At 42.0% G+C, this 19,347-nt stretch overlaps 3 protein-coding genes across 3 annotated transcripts; 2 read left to right on the forward strand and 1 right to left on the reverse strand.

Moving 5' to 3' along the window:
• Nucleotides 1-181: 181 nt before the first annotated feature.
• LOC146569821 (succinate receptor 1-like) lies at nt 182-2,227 on the forward strand. Its single transcript, XM_085281381.1, has 2 exons — nt 182-202; nt 449-2,227. Exons 1-2 carry the CDS (start codon nt 182-184, stop codon nt 1,499-1,501), a joined length of 1,074 nt encoding a protein of 357 aa, XP_085137507.1. The 3' UTR covers nt 1,502-2,227.
• LOC146569822 (vesicular glutamate transporter 2.1-like) lies at nt 2,039-13,360 on the forward strand. Its single transcript, XM_085282407.1, has 12 exons — nt 2,039-2,695; nt 4,097-4,352; nt 4,745-4,863; nt 5,764-5,878; nt 6,865-6,952; nt 7,149-7,235; nt 7,728-7,870; nt 7,959-8,108; nt 9,584-9,716; nt 9,803-9,913; nt 10,012-10,139; nt 10,488-13,360. The coding sequence occupies exons 1-12, from the start codon at nt 2,610-2,612 to the stop codon at nt 10,815-10,817; spliced, it is 1,746 nt and encodes a 581-aa protein (XP_085138533.1). The 5' UTR covers nt 2,039-2,609; the 3' UTR covers nt 10,818-13,360.
• Nucleotides 13,361-17,360: 4,000 nt separating this feature from the next.
• On the reverse strand, nt 17,361-19,236 carry fancf (FA complementation group F). The gene is made up of 2 exons (XM_085282414.1): nt 19,182-19,236; nt 17,361-18,928 (listed from the first exon to the last, which is right to left on the reverse strand). The coding sequence occupies exon 2, from the start codon at nt 18,874-18,876 to the stop codon at nt 17,845-17,847; it is 1,032 nt and encodes a 343-aa protein (XP_085138540.1). The 5' UTR covers nt 18,877-18,928; nt 19,182-19,236; the 3' UTR covers nt 17,361-17,844.
• Nucleotides 19,237-19,347: the final 111 nt, after the last annotated feature.

A 19,347-nucleotide genomic window follows, 5' to 3' on the forward strand; every position in this document is an offset into this window, starting at 1 on the left:
GCTGCCGACCAGCAGCTCTTGTGCCGAGGACATCAAAGTTGCTTTTCACAGAACAGATGGCCGGAGAGAGAGCACTGATAACTATTCAGTGTTTGCTCGCACTGGTGGGTGTGTTTTACACCAAAATATGTTGGCAGGGTTGTTTCACTTGGCACTGTGCAGATCCTACTGTAACAAAGACATGGGGAACAGTCCGGTTCAGGTAGGTTGTAAAGACTCAATGTGATTTTAAATGTGTATCAATTAAAGATGAAACTGTGAATCAACTGAAATATTTTTCAGCTCTGTGATTAGGGCTTATATGACTATCATGTTGTTCGATGAGGATGAATACTTCTAGTGTAGCCTAGATTCTGTATATGAGCCCAGTAAACAAATCGGATTGATAGTTTAGATGATGATGTATTTAAATGCCAATGAGCTGGACACTGTGCTTGTGGTCATCCAGACTCCAGAGGAAGACCTTTGTGATCTGGACACCCATCATGGTTTAACTGTGGTCGAGCTCTACATTATGCCCGCCTCCTTCCTGACTGTGCTTATCCTCGGGCTTCCCCTCAACCTGCTCTCCCTGTGGGTTTTCACCGTGCGGCTGCAGCGATGGACCCGCAGCACGGTGTTCCTCTTCAACCTGACCTTAGCTGACACCTCCTGGCTCCTGGCCTTGCCTTTCCTCATCCATTACCATCTGAACCACATGTACTGGAACCAGGGGCTGCCGCTCTGCATTGCTGTGAGGATGTTTTACCACAACTACTTCTACCTCAGCATCTTCTTCGTCACCTGCATCAGTGTGGACCGATACCTGGCCATCGTACACCCACTGCGCTCTCTAGTGCTGCTCGATCGGCGGAAGGCCTGTCTGCTGTGCGCGGCCGTGTGGACGGCCACGCTGCTCCTAAGCATACCTGTTGCCCGGATGACTCTGATCCAGACTTGCCCCGGAAGCAACCGCACCGTGTGCACCCTGTACGTACTGCTACGTGAAACAGGGGAGAGCCTCCCTTATTCCCTCATATGCTCCATTATCGGCTTCCTCTTCCCGCTGCTCGCCATCTGCTACTGCGGCCTGCGCAGCATCAGAGAGCTTCGCCGTCGACCTCTCCACCCCGATCACCTCAACAAGAAACTGCGGCTCAGGCGGCTGCTGGGCGCAGTGCTAGTCATATTTTCGTCGTTTTACCTGCCCTATCACCTGAGCCGCAACGCTGCCGTCGTGATACGGGCGATCTACCCCGACAGCCCCGCCTCCTGGCGACCCGCAGACACGGCCTTCGTCCTGGAGATGTGTATTTGCGGCCTCATTACCTGCGTTAACCCCTTGTTCAGCTGCCTTACAGGACGCCAGTTTAGGAATGAGTTTTACGGCACGATTGCTGCCATGTTTCCACGTTGTCCACGCATGCAGGCAACATCTAAAGGGACCCAGATGAACCTTAGGAAAAGGCAGGAGGTGTCCAGTGTTGCACCTGTGCGCGCACTGCCTGCACCTAGACCTTAATGAGGAATTTGATTAAATGTTTTTCTTTTTTTGTGTAAATGTGTCAGAGATCACAAACCGCTGTGAGCCCTCCCCTCCCCTCCCTTTCTTAAGTGGCAATATCGGATACATACACTGCAAAGAACAATGGTTTCTGGTCTCCTTTATCTTGTCTGTTATCTGTGAAGGTTGCTCTGCTTCTTACACAACACTGCCTCTGCGTGGTTGACTGCGTGCTGTACTTTCTTCTGGTTCTGCGTGCGTGAATAGCAAATCTTTTAAATAAACAAATGAATTCAAATACAAATAGTGAGCTGATATCTTTGTTGGATTTTAGCAAAAGCAAGGCTTTCAGCATGTTTTGTTTTGTTTTTCACAAACTATCTCAGCCTCAGATTTAAGCCGACGAAGACCAGCCCAGTGCTCGAGAGCTTGCCCTTTTATAAGTTGTCTGGAATCATCTTGAAACTATCTTCTCCTGAATTAGAAAATAGGGAAGGGTGGGGAACGATTATGCAGTTGACAGCCGTAGCTGTTAACAGATCTGAAGTTGTAATTGAATTAGAGGAGACGAGCGGAGGGAGGAGGGGCATTGCGCGGAGCTGCTGACAGGTAGATGAGCTGTGCGCTGTCCGCGGTGCTGAAACCTCCTCCAGCTGCACCCACACCGGAGATTCCCCCACCTCAGGTTAGACCTGAGCTCCGATCATCTCCGCCGGCTCAAGCTCTCCACAATCCCACCTCAGTTTCTCAAATAATAGAACAATAAAAAAGGAGGAGAAAAAAATCCAAGTTGTGATCTTCGGTGGTGCCTTTTTCTTATCGCGGGCTGGATCTTAAGATGGCACTGCACGGATTAACATTGCGCAAGGCAAAAGCGGACTTATTTGACTGCTGTTTTGTGACTGTGAAAGCAACCCTTTCAGACTGAACGCCTCTCTCGTCTTTCTCCATTTTTTTTCTGGCGCATCTATTTTATTTTTTAGTTTGTTTCTACTGGACACATGCTTTTCGCTGAAGAGAAATAGGCGCCTTATTTCTGGATTAATATCTTAACAATATGCTTTTTAATGCTGCACTTATATTTGTTATAGTATTGTAGAAATTGTTTTCAGAAGATAATTTGGATATGGAGCCAGGAAAGGAGAAAGCTCTCCCCACCAGTAAAGAGGGGATGAAACAAATGGCAGGAAAGGCCCTCGGGGCTCTGTACAGGTAAGAAATTGTACATCTCTTTTAATCGCAGAATTAGTTTTGGAAGGATCAATTAAAATAGAAAATACGTCCAAATGATTAGATGACACAGACAAAGAAAACGTGCACTGGCTTTGAATGTGCTTATTACTGCATTACAATTATTACAGTTTTTTTTTTTTAAAGAAAAAAGGTAAATCTCATCTTTATGAGGTGAATCACGAACAGGGTGCTGAGAGCAGAGTCGTGTGGCCCGAATATTTAAGGATCAGATATTTCCCTGGAGGACGGTCCCCCTCCACCAGCAGCTGTGGGTGTTTTTTAATAATTAATGAAACAGAACGAGTCGTGACACAAGGTCGGAGGATATCTATTACCTCACGTATTCATCTGTATTACTTCAAGATAGATGAACTTCATATCAACTGACTTCCTATATTCTTTAACGGCCACGAAGAGCTGCATGAAACGTGGCTCGGGTGAAACTGATGGCTGACTACAAAGGAAACAGCACCCGTTTAGATTTGGAGCAGGGAAGCAGGATGTGGTGGAATAGAAGCGAATTATTATTTATTTATTTTTTCTTTTTAATTCTCATTGGGAATTATAAATTATATTATGGCAGCAAAAACAAATCTTCGACAAGTATTCCAAAAGAAATACGAAGGTTTTAATCTGGGTCTGCATATGTTTGGAACTCTTTTGAGCCTTATTCGTTTATTTGCTGAACCAGAAATGATTTTTAGAAGCTGTAGCACAGAAAAAAAAACGTGACTCAAATCTGTTTGATTTAAGCTGTAGCTAGGCCAGTCATTTCACCGGATGAGGCCTTCGCATGTCAGGGTTTTTAAATCCACCTTAAATTTCGGTGAAAATTCCCGAATTGGAGCCAAAGCGAAATCCCTACACCGGATTTATGGCAGCTAATTAAATATTTAATAAAAAACATATATAGGGCGAAATTTAACTGCAAACAGCGCTGATGCAGATGATACTGCAATGCGGTATGAAGGTCATCTTTTTCTCCTCGATTCCATTCATCCTTTCCTTTCAACAAGTCAAGAAAAAATTATAACAGGATATTTCCCCCCTCATGAAGAGTGTGCAGGCGTTTGGAGGCCTGTGTCAGATTAAAGAATAAATTAGAGCCACTGACAGGGCCTGGAGTTGAAATGAAATTCTCATTCATAAACGCGAAGAAGCAGTGTTGGGTATTTCCAGGGGAATTATTTCTGCTGATCTGGCTTAAAAATCCATTAAAAAAAAATATATATATATATATATATATATATTTTTTTTTTAAAAATACTGTTTTCTTTCTTTAAACACAGTATCTGGCTGGTACTTTGTTATCATCCCTTCACGCCGGCTTTGAACATATGAATCACCTAAAAAAATGAGTATTATATAATCGAAATGCAGGAGACTCGAAAAGCGGCAGCAAACAGGTGAAGCGATCGAGCTGACGGAGGATGGGAGACCGCGAGCGGACGAGGAGCGGAAGACGCCCCTGTGTGACTGCACGTGCTTCGGGCTGCCGCGCAGATACATCATCGCTATGCTGAGCGGGCTCGGCTTCTGCATCTCCTTCGGTATCCGGTGTAACTTGGGTGTGGCCATCGTCAGCATGGTCAATAACAGCACAATCCACCAAAACGGGAAGATAATCATCAAAGAGGTGCCTGTAAACCCCGCCTCTTCATTCACCATGAACCCCATCCTGCACCCCACCCTCTTATGTGTGATAGGTGGTGAGATAGAACTGAGTCTGTTGTCCCTTTCAAGTGCCTTTCATGTGTTAAACAGAGTAATTAGCAAAATGAGTATAGTTTGCGCTTTTTTGTTGTAAATTTATTGGAAATTGTGATTTTTAAAAAAAATCATTTTAGATAATCACAGAGGTCAATTTCACTGCGAAGCATTACATTTTATATACACCTTTCTGCAAATATTTCTCTCCTGTAACACTTACCACTTAGGGAAAAAAACGAAAAAGTGATCTCACTGCGATACACACTACAGCGAATTAAAAGAGACGTAATTTTGTTTTTATTTTTATGTGCCTGAAAGAAAGCGAAATTCAACTGGGACCCGGAGACTGTGGGGATGATTCACGGTTCCTTCTTCTGGGGCTACATAGTTACTCAGATTCCAGGAGGGTACATCTCCTCCAGGCTGGCTGCAAACAGGTAAAACTATACACATTTTTTGAGTTAGGTCTTTGAGGAGATTATATTTAGGAAATATCGGTTTCCTACTGATTTCCCATTGTATCTACGAACAAAAAATGTATAATTTAGTGTGCAGACTTGTTGGCAAACCAGTAGGTTTGGAGAAACCTGCAGATAAACTGGGGATTTGGCTGATGCCCGCCAGGCGTGCCTCCTCATGTTAATGAGCTCCCACGGGACCACCGTGTCTAATCCTTTATGTTCAGAGGCATGGCAACCACACCGGCCAAAGCCCTGTGTGCGAAGTGCTTCTAAGCAAAGATTGTAGCGTGATTTCAACCACCGCGTCCCACTTCTATACCTTATTATTTCATTAGCAGCTGACTGGAAATATAGATAAATATACAAAACGATCATTCTTTAAAAAAAAACAAAACGGTTAAACTATCGATCAATATTAGAGCGCAGTGTAGACAGATACTGCAGAAAGAAGGAGATGCAAGGAAAAATAAAGTGCGCTAAGCTCGCAGCATGGGTCCTTATTACATTAACATTACAGGATTGTTAAAACTGAATCTAAATGAATCTTTGAAGAGCTTCATCATACCAAGTCAGCTGAGCCCTCTGACGCCTTCTGCTGCAAACACCTCCTGTCCTCACTCCCCTGGAAACCGAATAACAGCCTGTTGTGTGCGCGCTTTTGTGTGTGGCACCCAATTAGGACTGGTTTGTCTTGATTATGAGTGTTTATTCTTCCACTATATTATAAAAATTTAAAATATAGGATTCAGTCTACTGTTTACTGATATTTGCAGTTGATCAAAAAGATGCAGACCCCGCTTTTCTTTTCCTTGAGCCACATACAGATTTCATTTTGATACAAATTTGACAAATAATCTTGTAATGCTGTTTATCCAGAGTTTTTGGTGCTGCCATCGTGCTGACATCTACCCTGAACATGTTCATTCCCTCTGCCGCCCGGGTCCACTACGGATGTGTCATCTTTGTGAGGATATTACAAGGGTTGGTGGAGGTACTGATGCACAATTTGGTTTTGACCTTTAAAACACTCAAGGATGATGCCTCATTATCAAACCAGGAGCTGAGTTTGACCCCTTCCTAATGAAATTGTCCTGACATTCTGTTTTCAGCCAGGTTTTACAGCAATCTTCTGTTTCTATTCAAGCCTGCTGCTCTCTATTTGGATTTCTGCTGAAAAAAAAGGAAGCTCTATTCATTATACTGTACACATATTAGTACACAATCGTCAAACAAAGTAAAACCCTGAATAGCAGGGCTTATGTGTACTGGCTTGCCTGGCTTAGAGAGCTCCATGTTCACATAGAAACACAATGAACAAAAGAGATAAAAACCACTTGATGCGGGCGGCTCCCGCAGCTCAAGAAGGGGAATGATTTCAGAGGGAGAGACGCTATTATTAGTTTGAAGGTCATCTTCTTTTGTTGTTTTGTTTAGCTCCAAACTGTAGTTTCAGTTGCTGCTCATGACCATTCAGAGAGGGAGCTGCCTGCGTTCAGCGCCATGGCTTATTACTACAAATTAAACATTAGCATTTCAGGGTGTCTCCCACTGCAAGCCTCAGCAATTTGTGTCTATCAATAGTTGATTGTATGCCACTTAGTGTGTAATGAAGATTTAATGGGAACAATCCAGGGCTTCTTTTTTTTTTTTTCATGAAGTGGGCAGTCAGCTTGAATTTGCACTGACTCACACCTAAGCCATTAGTCTCTATTAGAAAGATCAGCTACAATGCATGTCAGTTTGTTTGTTATTAACTGCAATTTGACTTGTAAGTCTCTGGCAAAAAAGAAGAGACGGCGTCAATCAAGCAGAATATATTTTCATTAATTGTGAAAACAGCTACAGTTTTGATGAAATTAGCAAATTAAGCATGTTGTGCTTTTACGCTGTCAAAACAAGTATGTTAAAGCTGGTGGGAAACAATCGCTGTCTGATCTTACTGTTGCTGTAATGTTGTGTTTTTCATTCACCATACAGGGAGTGACTTACCCGGCCTGCCACGGGATCTGGAGTAAATGGGCTCCGCCGCTGGAAAGAAGTCGTCTGGCAACCATCTCGTTTTGTGGTACAAAACAGACACACAAAAGCAAGATTGGCTCGTCATTATCATGCATCATCACGTTACTTTATACACTTGAGTGCAGGTTTAGGGTTACATACCACTGTGCCTAAAAGGTGTGCAAACAAGAAGTGAACACCTTTGTAACTAAATACAAACACAGATCGCTTTCTGCTCAGTCATGACAATTTGTCCTCTTCAGGATCATACGCCGGCGCAGTGATCGCCATGCCTCTGGCTGGGATCCTGGTCCAGTATACTGGATGGTCCTCTGTCTTCTATGTGTATGGTAAGTACTGCTTTATCTGACTGACTTCACCTTAAAAGGACACTCTGTTCCATGTAAAGGTAGAAATAATGTAACAGTTGGGTTTTTTCTTAGCCATAAATGCCATACAGTTCAATTCTGTGCATTTTTCTTGTGCTGCTACAGTCTCATGTGGGCTTATTAGATAAAGTTAGCAAAGTCTACAAAGTCAATGTTATATAACTGACACCGGTGAGTCAGTTCACTGCCTCTCCCATGTCTGTCTATGCATGCAACTATCTAACTAATATATACTCTCTAAACTTCTGAAATAAGCCCAAGCATTATTATGACTAACCCATTAAATCAGATAGTATATATGTTTGTTTTCCATTATTTTGTACAGAATTAACCAAACTTCAGACTTTTGTATTCTGATTTTGACAGCAGCTAAATCTCCGCTTGAATTTTACGTTCTGTGGATCTGTATCATCTGAAGTTTTTTTTAATGACTGATGTGTTTGATTTGTTCAGGAACCTTTGGGATATTTTGGTACATGTTCTGGATTTTGGTGTCCTATGAAAGCCCGGCAGAACATCCAACAATCACCGAGGAGGAGCGCCGTTACATCGAGGAGAGCATTGGCGAAAGTGCCCAGCTCATGGGTGCGATGGAGGTGGGTGCTCAGTCTGTATCTTCTGATTTCTGATGCCACACCAAACACTGCTCAGGCTGATTTAGCATTTGTCACGTTGCTTCAACAGAAATTCAAGACTCCCTGGAGGAAATTCTTCTCTTCTATGCCTGTCTATGCAATCATTGTGGCCAACTTCTGCAGAAGCTGGACCTTTTATCTGCTTCTCATCAGTCAGCCTGCATACTTTGAAGAAGTTTTTGGCTTTGAGATCAGCAAGGTGAGTAAATTTATGCTTCATAAAGTCTATTATTAGGCCTAAAATGTCTCATCTGATCTCACCATCAAATTTCCGAAAAAAAAGATGCTATAATTGCTTCTAAAAAAGGCATAACAGGTCCATTTTGTTGTTATGCCAGCCATCTAATGTCATGTATTTATTCTTAAAGACTAAATGTTTTCATTTTCTAGCTGAACAAAGGTATCCCAACTCCGGAAACCAAAAAGAGGGTTCACCATGCAGCCACTGCAGTGACCCTATGCCTCACCAGTGGGGCTCAACCCATGATTTCAGAACCACAGGGATAAACATACCAAACTGGCCATAACTGAAATTTATTCGAGTAACATAACTGGATGAAAATATTAAAACAGTGTGACAATAATAAAGATTTTGTTTATACTTAGAAACCTACAGAGAATTTTTGGCTTCCTTTAGCTTTTCACCCACAAAGCTGTGGGTGAAAAGCTTAAAATTTCACCCACAGCTTTTACTATTTTAGTTCACTCTCATTATAGTTTTCACTCACAGATGGGCAAAGGTGTTTAAAGCAGCCATAAAGTACTTAAAACATATTATACCCTACTTGGCACATCAACCTCTTTGATTAGATTTCAGCTGCTAACGACTCCCTTTGGCAGCTAAGTAAATAATAACTCAGTTTAAAAGAAAGTTTGGGTCTAAATGGTATAAATGTAATTAAAGCCATGCGATTTTATTCATATAGCATCAAATCACAACAAAAGTTGCCTCAAGGTGCAACATTTGTTCCTGGTTTCTTTTAAGTACTATTGCATTTTAGATTGTATTAATAATTGTCACCCCAGGGTTAAATTAGGCTGGAATGGTAGACCCACGTGTATAATTGTACGTTTAGCTGCTAATACAATGCAGCAGGCTAAACGATATCATCTTAAAAAGTAATATATGAAGAAAGTTTGTTTCTGTTGAACCATTATTATATTTGCTCAACCTCAATGGAAATAATTTCCTAATTTTAAATGTATAACCATGGATTAAAAAAAAAAAAAGAACAATATAAAACAAAAGATATTTTGTTTTATATTTAAAAAAGAACATATATAAAAATTAAACAATAATTCTGAAGTTTAATGGATATTTACATTTGCAATTTTGGGACAACTTGCTTTAGAAAATGCTGTGATTTGTTGTTTTTACCTGTCCTCATGTGTCATACATGTAAAAAGAAAGCAGCCAGTCTCAAATTACCCCAGTCCTCTGAGCTCCAGCGAGAGTGTAAAGCATCACTCAGGCTGCTCTGACAGATGCAATTCAGGCTGAGGATGAGTTTCTGATATTAATGTGGTGAATTATTGCTGACATGTGATAGAGGAGCCAAGAGGTTACAGCAGAGGCTGAGATTTGCTCTGAGACTGAGAGAATCCCCTTCTTGTTGTGACAGCTGCTCTGCTGCTGTTGGAGCTGCTTCAGAAAAGTATTTGATGCTTTCCCAGGTTGGAATCGTGTCAGCTCTCCCTCACTTGGTCATGACCATCATCGTGCCTTTAGGAGGTCAGCTAGCAGACTACCTGCGAACCCACAACATCATGTCCACCACTACGGTCCGCAAAATCATGAACTGTGGAGGTGAGGTCTTAATCGTGAGATTTTTGTCAGTTCTTTGAAGTACTCCTCATCAGTTCATGACTTAACTCTTTTCCTGCTGTTTTCAGGCTTTGGCATGGAGGCTACTCTTTTACTAGTGGTTGGGTATTCCCACAGTAAGGGGGTGGCCATCTCTTTCTTAGTTCTGGCGGTGGGATTTAGCGGTTTTGCAATATCAGGTGAGTCCTAAAACAACGATGTATTGTTCATATTTGATCCCACCTCAATGTGAATCAGCAGCAGACTCAGGAAGTCTCCTTGTTTCGTTTGGTTGCAGGTTTCAACGTGAACCATCTAGACATCGCCCCTCGCTATGCCAGCATCCTCATGGGCATTTCCAATGGCGTGGGAACACTGTCAGGGATGGTCTGCCCTCTTATAGTGGGAGCAATGACAAAAAACAAGGTGAGTCGTAATCAGGCAACAACAAACATATTTTTGTTTGAGTTTTTAAAGCCCACAGCCATCTCCTGATCCTAGTCTACTGTTTAATAGTGTAATCATTTAAACCTGGATCACAGAGCTTTCCTTACTGTAGCAAACCCTCTCATTATGCCCAAAATATGACCAATCCCCTCTGTGCCTGATCCTTACCCTCATATTTTTATTTACTTAAATGCAAACCACTGGTGCAGTTGTGGCGTATTTGTTCTGCCTAATCTGAGCAAGTTAGAAGAGCACATCTGTTCTATGATATAACCTAAAACTTTACAAAGGGACTCAGCCTGGCTCCAACCTTTGTCCATTTCCCAGACTCGTGAAGAGTGGCAGTATGTCTTCCTCATTGCTTCTCTCGTGCATTACGGAGGCGTGATATTTTACGGGCTCTTCGCATCGGGGGAGAAACAGCCATGGGCTGACCCTGAAGAAACCAGCGAAGAGAAGTGCGGTTTTATAGATGAGGACGAGCTGGCAGAGGAGACGGGCGACATCACCCAGGGATACGGTGCGATGGGAGGTCCGGCTAAAAGCTACGGGGCCACGGGGCAGCTGAACGGAGGCTGGGTGCAGGACTGGGATAAAACGGAGGAATACGTACAGGAGCCAGCGGGAAAGATGTACACCCAGCGCGGCTACTCTTAAACCAGACAGTTGTGGTGAGTCTGCCCACGAAAACAGACTCATCATCACCAGTTGCACAAGCATTATATTAGATGTTTAAATCCATTCTGTATGTTAAAGTAAAAGAAGATTCAAAAGCCACTGTAAAGAAGTAGTTGCAATGCAGAACAATCCTCATTAGAGCCTCATGTTTCTCATCACATGTACCTACAGTAGGGCTTCACTATACAGACAGCAGTCGTACTATTTAGGACCCAAAGCTCATCAATCTACTTGAACAAGACAAGCCAGACGAAACTGCAGTCGACCATCATGTAGGGTCTTTCTCTGAAATACTACTCTGATTGCACTGAAACTATGAAAGTATTCTAAAAACAAGATTCTGTTTCTCAAATATGTTTTATGTACTGTATATACCTGCATACTGTTTCTGTGAGACTATTGTGAATTTTGGGTCGTTGATCTGTGTGAACATTAATATAAAAGGCCATATTTTTCATGGACAGTACCTCTTCAGGGAGACGTCTGCTTGCAAAAAAGGTCTTCTTCTTCTCGAGTGAGGCCTGTAACACATAAGACAAAAATAGCGTGAGTGAAGTTGAACCGTAGAGTTTTAGTGTGTGTTTGTTGCATGACTTTTGCTCAGATCAATGTTTCAGACGCGGCCGCCTCACAGCCACCGATAGTCCTCATTCAGCCTACTTCTTTGTTCTTAGATTCAAGCGTCTCCCGCCATTATAAATAATAAGAGGAATTTTCGTAATCAGGTTCCGGTCGTGACGTGAGACAAATCAAAAAAGTTGTGAAGGCAACTGCTGCTCAGAAAACATTGACTATTGATGTTTGGTGTGCACTGCAATAAATTCTGTGTACCAGCTGCCACCCATTACATTCTGTTTTGTAACGTGACACTGGCTTGCTGTATCTTAACTGTAATTGTTTTTGGAGTCATGTGATGATCAACATTAAGGTGTGTGTTTTAACAAATTACAATTAGTGTCTGGAGATCCCCAGCTTTAGTGCTCATGACGCAGGAGGAATGCACTGCTGTGTATGAACAACCACGTTTTGTGAGCCCCTGGTGTCCCTTGGTTATTGTCATTGTCACCAAAAAGTACTTTATTGACACATTGATATCGTCGCATATGAGTGGACCACATGGATTAATAGATGGCTCTTCCACCTGACTTTATTTGCTGTTTAAACACTTTGATTCATTTTGCTGTATGAAAAATCTGCAAGGATGTTTAAAATATATGAATATTTAAGAATGTTTATGATGACCAAAAGATGCTATTACGGCTTTGTGCCTAAAGATTATGTAAACAGATAAATGTGATTTTATGGCTTCTAATATTGTGTTTAATGAAGAGGTATGTTGATGTCAAAAGGTGTTATAAAAAAATACTCATATCATTTTATAAAAAAAAAAAAAAAAAGTAATCAAAAAGGTAATTTTTTGTCATTTTTATCTCGTGTGTAAATGGGATGATACATTAGTCCTCATTGACGGGAGACAGACTGCCAAATCGGTTAACCACCAATTCTCCAATCACTGCCAAGCATCTCCTGTTCTCTCCAAGTTTCTCATTAGTAAATCAATGGCACAGGTCTCTGGGGTCTAGGGGAGAGCACTGGACCCTGTAGCCTGGAAATTGGTAAGAGGCAAGAGATACAGCATTACTAAACTGTTTCATCCATGCACACCACCACCATTTAACATCTTTGCAGAGACTTCTGATTTTAATAAGCTGATGTGGAGTCAGGTTGGGTCTGTTTCAGAGGAAAAAAGATCAGGAAAAAACAAAAAAAGGAAAGGAAAGGTGATGACATTTTAATGTTTGTAATGTGCGGTCTCAGACACACCCATTTCCTTCTCTGCACATTTGAGCTCAACACTGTTCTCTGTAGCACATTAAGGTATTGACCCAGCTCCTTCATTATGTCCAATCACAAGACGAATCAATATTGTTTAGCTCTAGAATTCATTAGCATTTTAAGATAAAAAATGCTCCTGTTTAAAAGATTTAAACAGCACTGATGATTCGCCTTAGTAGTTATTAATGCATTTTTGTTAGAATAAAAAAACATATATATACAGAGCAATAGTAGTCGTAGTCACTGTTTGCAGCTTTAAGGTTGAAAAATATTTATATTGTTGTCATAAAATTTACCTGATAAAACTCAATAAAATAAGTAGCTCTGGTAGGGAAAATTAAAGCATAAAAACATAAAGGAATAAAAATGTACAATGACATTAGAACAAGTGACATATTGATATCTATGGAGATAATCTGTGTAGAGTTGCTGAAAAAAATGCAGATTAGAACAATCAACTCGTACTAAGAAAAATGCTCTAAAGATCAACTTTTTAAAAATATAAACACTGACTCATCTTCTCTTTCTCTTAAGATAAACTGAACAGTAACAGATTTTTTTCTTTTAACTGTTTGCTAAGTAAAGCAAGCAATCTTGATAACTGTGGTAAATAATTCATGTACGTCTCCAGCTTATTGGTGTATAAGACTATGAAAAGCACAAAATAAAAGGAATGACTGACTCCATCATCAGAAGTCTGATCAGCTTCTTGAAGAATGGCAGTGTATGAATTTCCATTGTCCTGTTACTGCAGCACAAGGTGAAAATGTCCTGGGAAAACCTCTGTAGCCTCGTGCACGTGAAACCTTTGGAGCGCTCCTCTTACCCGAAGGGAACGTTCGAAAGGCGTGACGTCTGAAGGGTTGTGTCAAGCACTGGCTTCCTGCCCGTGATGGACATTCAGAGTACAGTAGCCTTTCACCGCCTTAATTGATGGTTGGATCACAGGAAGCAGCTTCATGTCTAAATCATCCCAACTGTCAGGAGGGGGAGCAATTACAATAAATCTCAGTTTCTCCCCTGATTATTCACCCAGCCGAGGAGGGAAACCATTAACCCTCACGCCTGCTTGGCGCACGTTAATTTGACAGAAAACACAATTGTGTCACCACTCACGTGGAACATGTTTTCTCATGCCTAACCAGCTGGAGTCGTCATGGCTGTTACACCAGTGACGTGCCCGTTAGGATGCACAGTAATTGGGCAAAAAGCTTCTGTCAGCATTTCTTTCACAGGTGGAAAGTCTGTCAGCCTTCACCTGCCTGCATCACTGACTCTTTATATTTCTGCAGCATCTCCGGCTCGGTCACTGTGATGTTCGTCTGGTTGTGTAATCCGGAGTGTGAGTGGAGGGGGATTGAGTAGTTGTCAGTCTGTGGGGCAGGTGCACTTTGGCTCCTGGGGGACTGTAATGGGATGAGGCCCAGCCACAATGAGTGTTTGATGACGGGGTTGCACGCCTCCTGTGGGACTCTCCCTGCATGCAATTATCCTCCTGCTCCATCCTCCCGTCTAGTCTGCAGCTCAGACAATTTCTTTTTCCACACTGCATTCTCAATATTTTTTTAGTCCTAACGTATAATTCACATTCCTCATACCCCAAAACATCAGGTATTAATTAAGGCCTAAATTTCAAGGCAGGATTGGAGTAATTACTGTTTTACAACACCCCCCGACATGACAATACACATCCCCGGGGCAAGTGGTTTTTCCACACACCTCCTTCCTCTCTCTTGTTAATTGCTTTATTAATGGAGATCTTGCTGGCTCAAATTAGATTTGCACAAAATAACATGTTATATATCACTACTTTGCACCCACTACAAACCATATGTAATTTGAACATACACACACACAAAAAAAAAGACTGGTGTATTTCCACCATGACTCCTAAACGTTTAGATATTATATTAAAAAAACGATTTTAAATGAAACCCTCTGCAAAACGGCTTTACAACGGTGTGCTATCATCTCTGCTGTACTTTCCAGTTGTATCCATTAGCATTACATTTGATAGCATTTGCTCTAATGAGTCAGAGAAACGGGGCTGCAAAGGTGAGAATTTTCCAGGATGAGAGGAGTAGACAGAGACTGCTACATTTAATTTATCTTTTGTTTTTCACCTTCCACGGAAGTGCAGTCACATTTGAAGCAATCCATCACAGGTCCATCCACTTCCCTACCCCCCACCCCTCCATATCGGATTACACTGACAGCTTCATACACGCTGATATAGTATCAGAAGCAGACAAAGGAAGATAAGATCCAATACGATACTTGTCGTGTTTTGACAAAGCACCGTCAGCTCTGGAAGAAATCGTAATAAGAGAGTGGAAGAATTTGCAGGTGATGAGACAAAATATTTTGCAGGGTTTATTTTCACTTTGCTTTTCTGCACACAATTTTTCTTTATTTATATAATCCATCATGCCGCTCAAAAAAATAAATTTGTTGCCACTATCTTTGTTCAACCTTCAGAGATGTTTAGTTTAAGATGTTATGATGATAATCAAACCCATTTAAGCAGCGTGCCTGCTGACGGTGGTCGCTGATCGTCGTCATCCTCTGAGTGGGACACAGGTGTGCGGAGGGGTTTCTCCTGCCTCTGTGATCCATCGCTGAAAACACAAAAGGGGCCAGACTGGAGCGGCTTAGGCACGTGCCGAGGGAGGGCTCTACCCTCCTGCGCCCACCCCCTCAGAGGACTCCCTATTTACACCACCAGATGGTGGCTGGATCTGAGTTTTAATGAATGTTATCCTTCATGACCCTCCAGGAGCTGCAGGACAGCAGTCGCTCTCAGCACGTCTCACTGCAGTTTGTTACCCCCACGCTGCTGGAGAACAAACGTGACGCTGGACGGATGGAATGTAAAATAAGGAAGGATAAGACAATCATCCAACTCTTTGCTTAGAGCATGTTCTTTATAACAGACAGAACTGATACACATGTATGAAATTATAAGTTTTCTCATTTGTCCTTTTGAATTAATAAAGCGCATGACACATTTAAATTAAATAAGCTGGATGTAAGCGGCTGACTTCGACTCTCAGTCTGTTCTAATAAAGGCTTACTAGCTTGCTGCAAACAGCTGGAGGTCAAATATAAAATAAGCAATTCAGAAGATAGATGGATAGGTGGATGTTTAATAGCTAAATAGTGTTACAGACTGCCAAAAGAAGCAGTTTCTTCTTAGTGGTTTCCAGACATGTGGGTATGATTTAGACTGTTATAAATAACGGGTAAAACATGGTTTTATTAAATATTAGATTGGCATAGGCATAGTACTAAAAATGCTGCTTTTCTTGTAGGCTTATTGGAGTCAGATGGTAACACATCTGAATCATCACCATGGCAGCTCTCTCACCCTGCCAGTAACGTGTAAGGCTGTGAATCAGAGTGAGAACCACAAAGTCTACACAAGAAAATAACTGTGGGTGGAAGCACCCGATGGCTACATGCTAAAAGAGTAGAGGTGGATAATTCTCGTTAGTTTGTGGAATGGTGCTCTGAAACTGCATTTTTGTAGATTTTGTAAATTAAACACACTCCCAACAAATTCATAATTATTTTTGCATGCATTTATAACACAAGAGCAGGTTAGATCTCTGCAGTCGTTGCTGGTTGGCATATGTTCTTCACTGGCTGGAAATAAACTGGTTGTGTATGTGCTGCCCTTTACTCAGTGACCCTCGTCCGTCTCTACGAGAATTGCTTTCACGGTGTGTTAAATGAGCCGTGGCTGTGTTGGTGTTTCCCTCCGCACGGTGGCCCGGGCTCTAATTCGCTGACAGGGTTATGTCACACACCAGCCATTGTGCAGAGTTTGATTGAAGACGCCTGATCTGACTAATTGATCCCTCGCTGCACAAGCGCTCAGACACATGGGCAAGGTCTGAGATGTGTAAATTGGCAGTCAGGTCACATGACTGGAATTAAGCCAATCCAAATGTATAGGTTTAGATCAAGCACTGCTGGAGGCTTTTACTGACAGATGGTGTGAAAAAAAGTGAAAATCATTTGAGGTGTGTAGAGTTAGGAAAGGGTACGTGGTTGCACAGCGCTTTTGCTGGCTTTGCTTATTGCTATTTCCTTATAGCCCCGAGCTTATTATCAAACCCATCTCTCTCCACAGATCTGCATAATGTGGAATTAAACTTTAATTTCTTTTTAGGTCCTCATAAATCAGCCGCTGCAGAATAATTTTAAACAACGCAGCTCCTAATGGCTTGGTATTAGGATCAAATTTATGAGGCTGAATGAAACCTTGAGCTTCCAAAGACCCATGGCATCTGTTTACTGTCTCACAAGTACGTTCAGTTTAAGTGAGTCGGATCGTGTGCTGACACGGTTTACAAAGCAGCACAAAAGCTATAATGTGTCCAAACAAGTAAGTTCAACAAACAGCCAACTGGACACACACACACACACACACACACACACACACACACACTAAAAACAATAAATCCAGAGATAGAGATTAACTCCTGAAGCATCAAGAGCAGGATCTCATTTGCCATTGTTCTTGTATCATATGCCCCACCCTGTTCTTCGTCCTGCCTCTTTTTCCACTTTTCTAGATTAAAATCTCATATAATAAGCAATCTGGCCAATTTCACCAACAGTGAAGTCATCACAAATATTCTAATTATCACAATATATCATTAAAAACATGTTTACATTTCAACAAGAATTACTATATTGCAACAAATTTTCAGTCTGAGAGGAGCCACCACAGTGACCATTTTTATTATATCTTTCTACTGCATCTGTAATTAGCAGTTATGTGTTTGTCTAGATACATGAACTGAGGAAAAGTGCAACATGAGTCAAATATTGTACTGAAACACATTTCTGTAAACAAAGGTGGAAAACATTCAAGAAGAACCTAAAACTTTTTGCTCTGCTAGAACAATTCTTCTCATCACCAGCCTAAATTCTCACATGTTAAATATTTCATAAACCCACAGTCATGCTCACACTTTGGTAAAATTAAACAAAACTGACAGAAATATCATTACAATTGTTAGAACAACGTGACCATTAAGAAAAAAAACTGATGTCAGCTGTTTAATATGCTTTTTCTGATACCGAAAAATATAGACAATATCAAGATATAAACAGGAATTTGGCCACAATTTGATCATCTTTCAAGCTCCAAGACCATCAGTCACATGTTTAAAGCTGACAGCAGGTCTCCCCACACACTCAGCCCTGTGACATCAAAGTCTCCATCAGAAATCTTCAAAGCATTTAGTTCTTTTTCTACATCCCCCCTCAGAGACGGACTGGCATCGAATAAAGCCAGAAAGAGCTCAGTAAGTTTCTTGAAGGACACTCCGGGACCCGTGCTGGTTAGAACCCATTCGCCGTCACTTAAGCTGTATTCCATTTCCGAGGCCCACTTTTTCAGTACATTACAAGATGCATCTCTGAGTTTCTGATGTTCTTTTGCCAGGTCTTTCAAAAGTGTAGGAGACAGTAGAGAACACATGTACTGCAGCAGGCTGTGTTTCTTTTGCAACCAGTCTAAGAGAAAATCATGTGCAGCAGTTTGTGCAGTACAGCTTTTGGATGTCAGCAGAGCTGCAGCGATGACTAGACAGAATTGTTGCAATGCCCCTTCGCATCCCTGGAGAACAGAGCCTAAAAATTGCTCTGCCCTGCAGGTTTCACTGCCTTGGTTCAGCAGAGCCTCCAGCCTCTCCATCAGCATCTCCCCCTGCACCTCAGCATCAGCACCAAGGGCTGACATATCAGCTAGGGGGCTCAGGACCTTATAAACTGATTTGCATTGAACTATGTGACTGCAGAGACCTGTGACGTCCTCATAGTCTCCGTGCATCGTCTTGACAGGACGCGTTGTGTCAAAGAGGATCTTCATGAGAGAACTAGGAAGTTCTGGGTTGTTCAACAACCTGACGAGCAACAAGTGCTGGCACCGGGGGAGGTCCGAGAAGGAGACTTCGGTGTATCCGGGGATGGTATCTCGCAGAGTTTGGTTTGTGAGCTGCAGCTGTTTCTCCATGATCCTCCTAATAGCGGCGTTATTATGGAACCTGGAGAAGACGTGCTCGCAGTACCGGGCCCAGTGAAACGCCCTGGACAGAGTTTGTTTATCCCAGTGATTCACCGCATCGCTCTGCGCCGCCACCGCCAGCATCTCCACCGTGCTAGCTAAGTTTTTCAGCACCGCCTCCATGTGGCGCTCTCAGCATTCAGAGTTCAGCCTTCAGTCCGGCTTCGGAAACCCACTGAGGAGAAAGGTTACAGCCTGAACCTGAATCATCTGAATTTCGCTATGCTGCTGAAAAACTGCTATAGCATTTGAGATGTAGCGGTTTAGCTACATGTTAGCTAAGATGTCAACATACTAGCATGGCAAAACAAGACTTCCGGTGCCGCACTTCAATAAATAATTCCTCTTGAGTAACGTGGGTTTCAATAACAGCTGACGTTACAATAAAAAATGAATATGACAGCACGGAGAAAGTTGAAGAAACTCACATATCTGTTGCCGGTTTCTACTGCTTGATTTTCCGGTTGAATATACCGCTCGTTAGTGCGCAAGTGTGCCAATATAATTTCATCCCCTTCAAAATAAAAGCACATCAAGTGATCTTAGCGCCACAAAATGAGTTAATGAGTTCGGTACACACAAACTCGGAATTTT

Source organism: Mchenga conophoros, linkage group LG7 (genome assembly GCF_057382185.1).
Source record: "Mchenga conophoros isolate Kocher_MC1m ecotype Shallow Benthic linkage group LG7, M_conophoros_male_GT1.1, whole genome shotgun sequence".
NCBI classification, from domain to species: Eukaryota; Metazoa; Chordata; class Actinopteri; order Cichliformes; family Cichlidae; genus Mchenga; species Mchenga conophoros.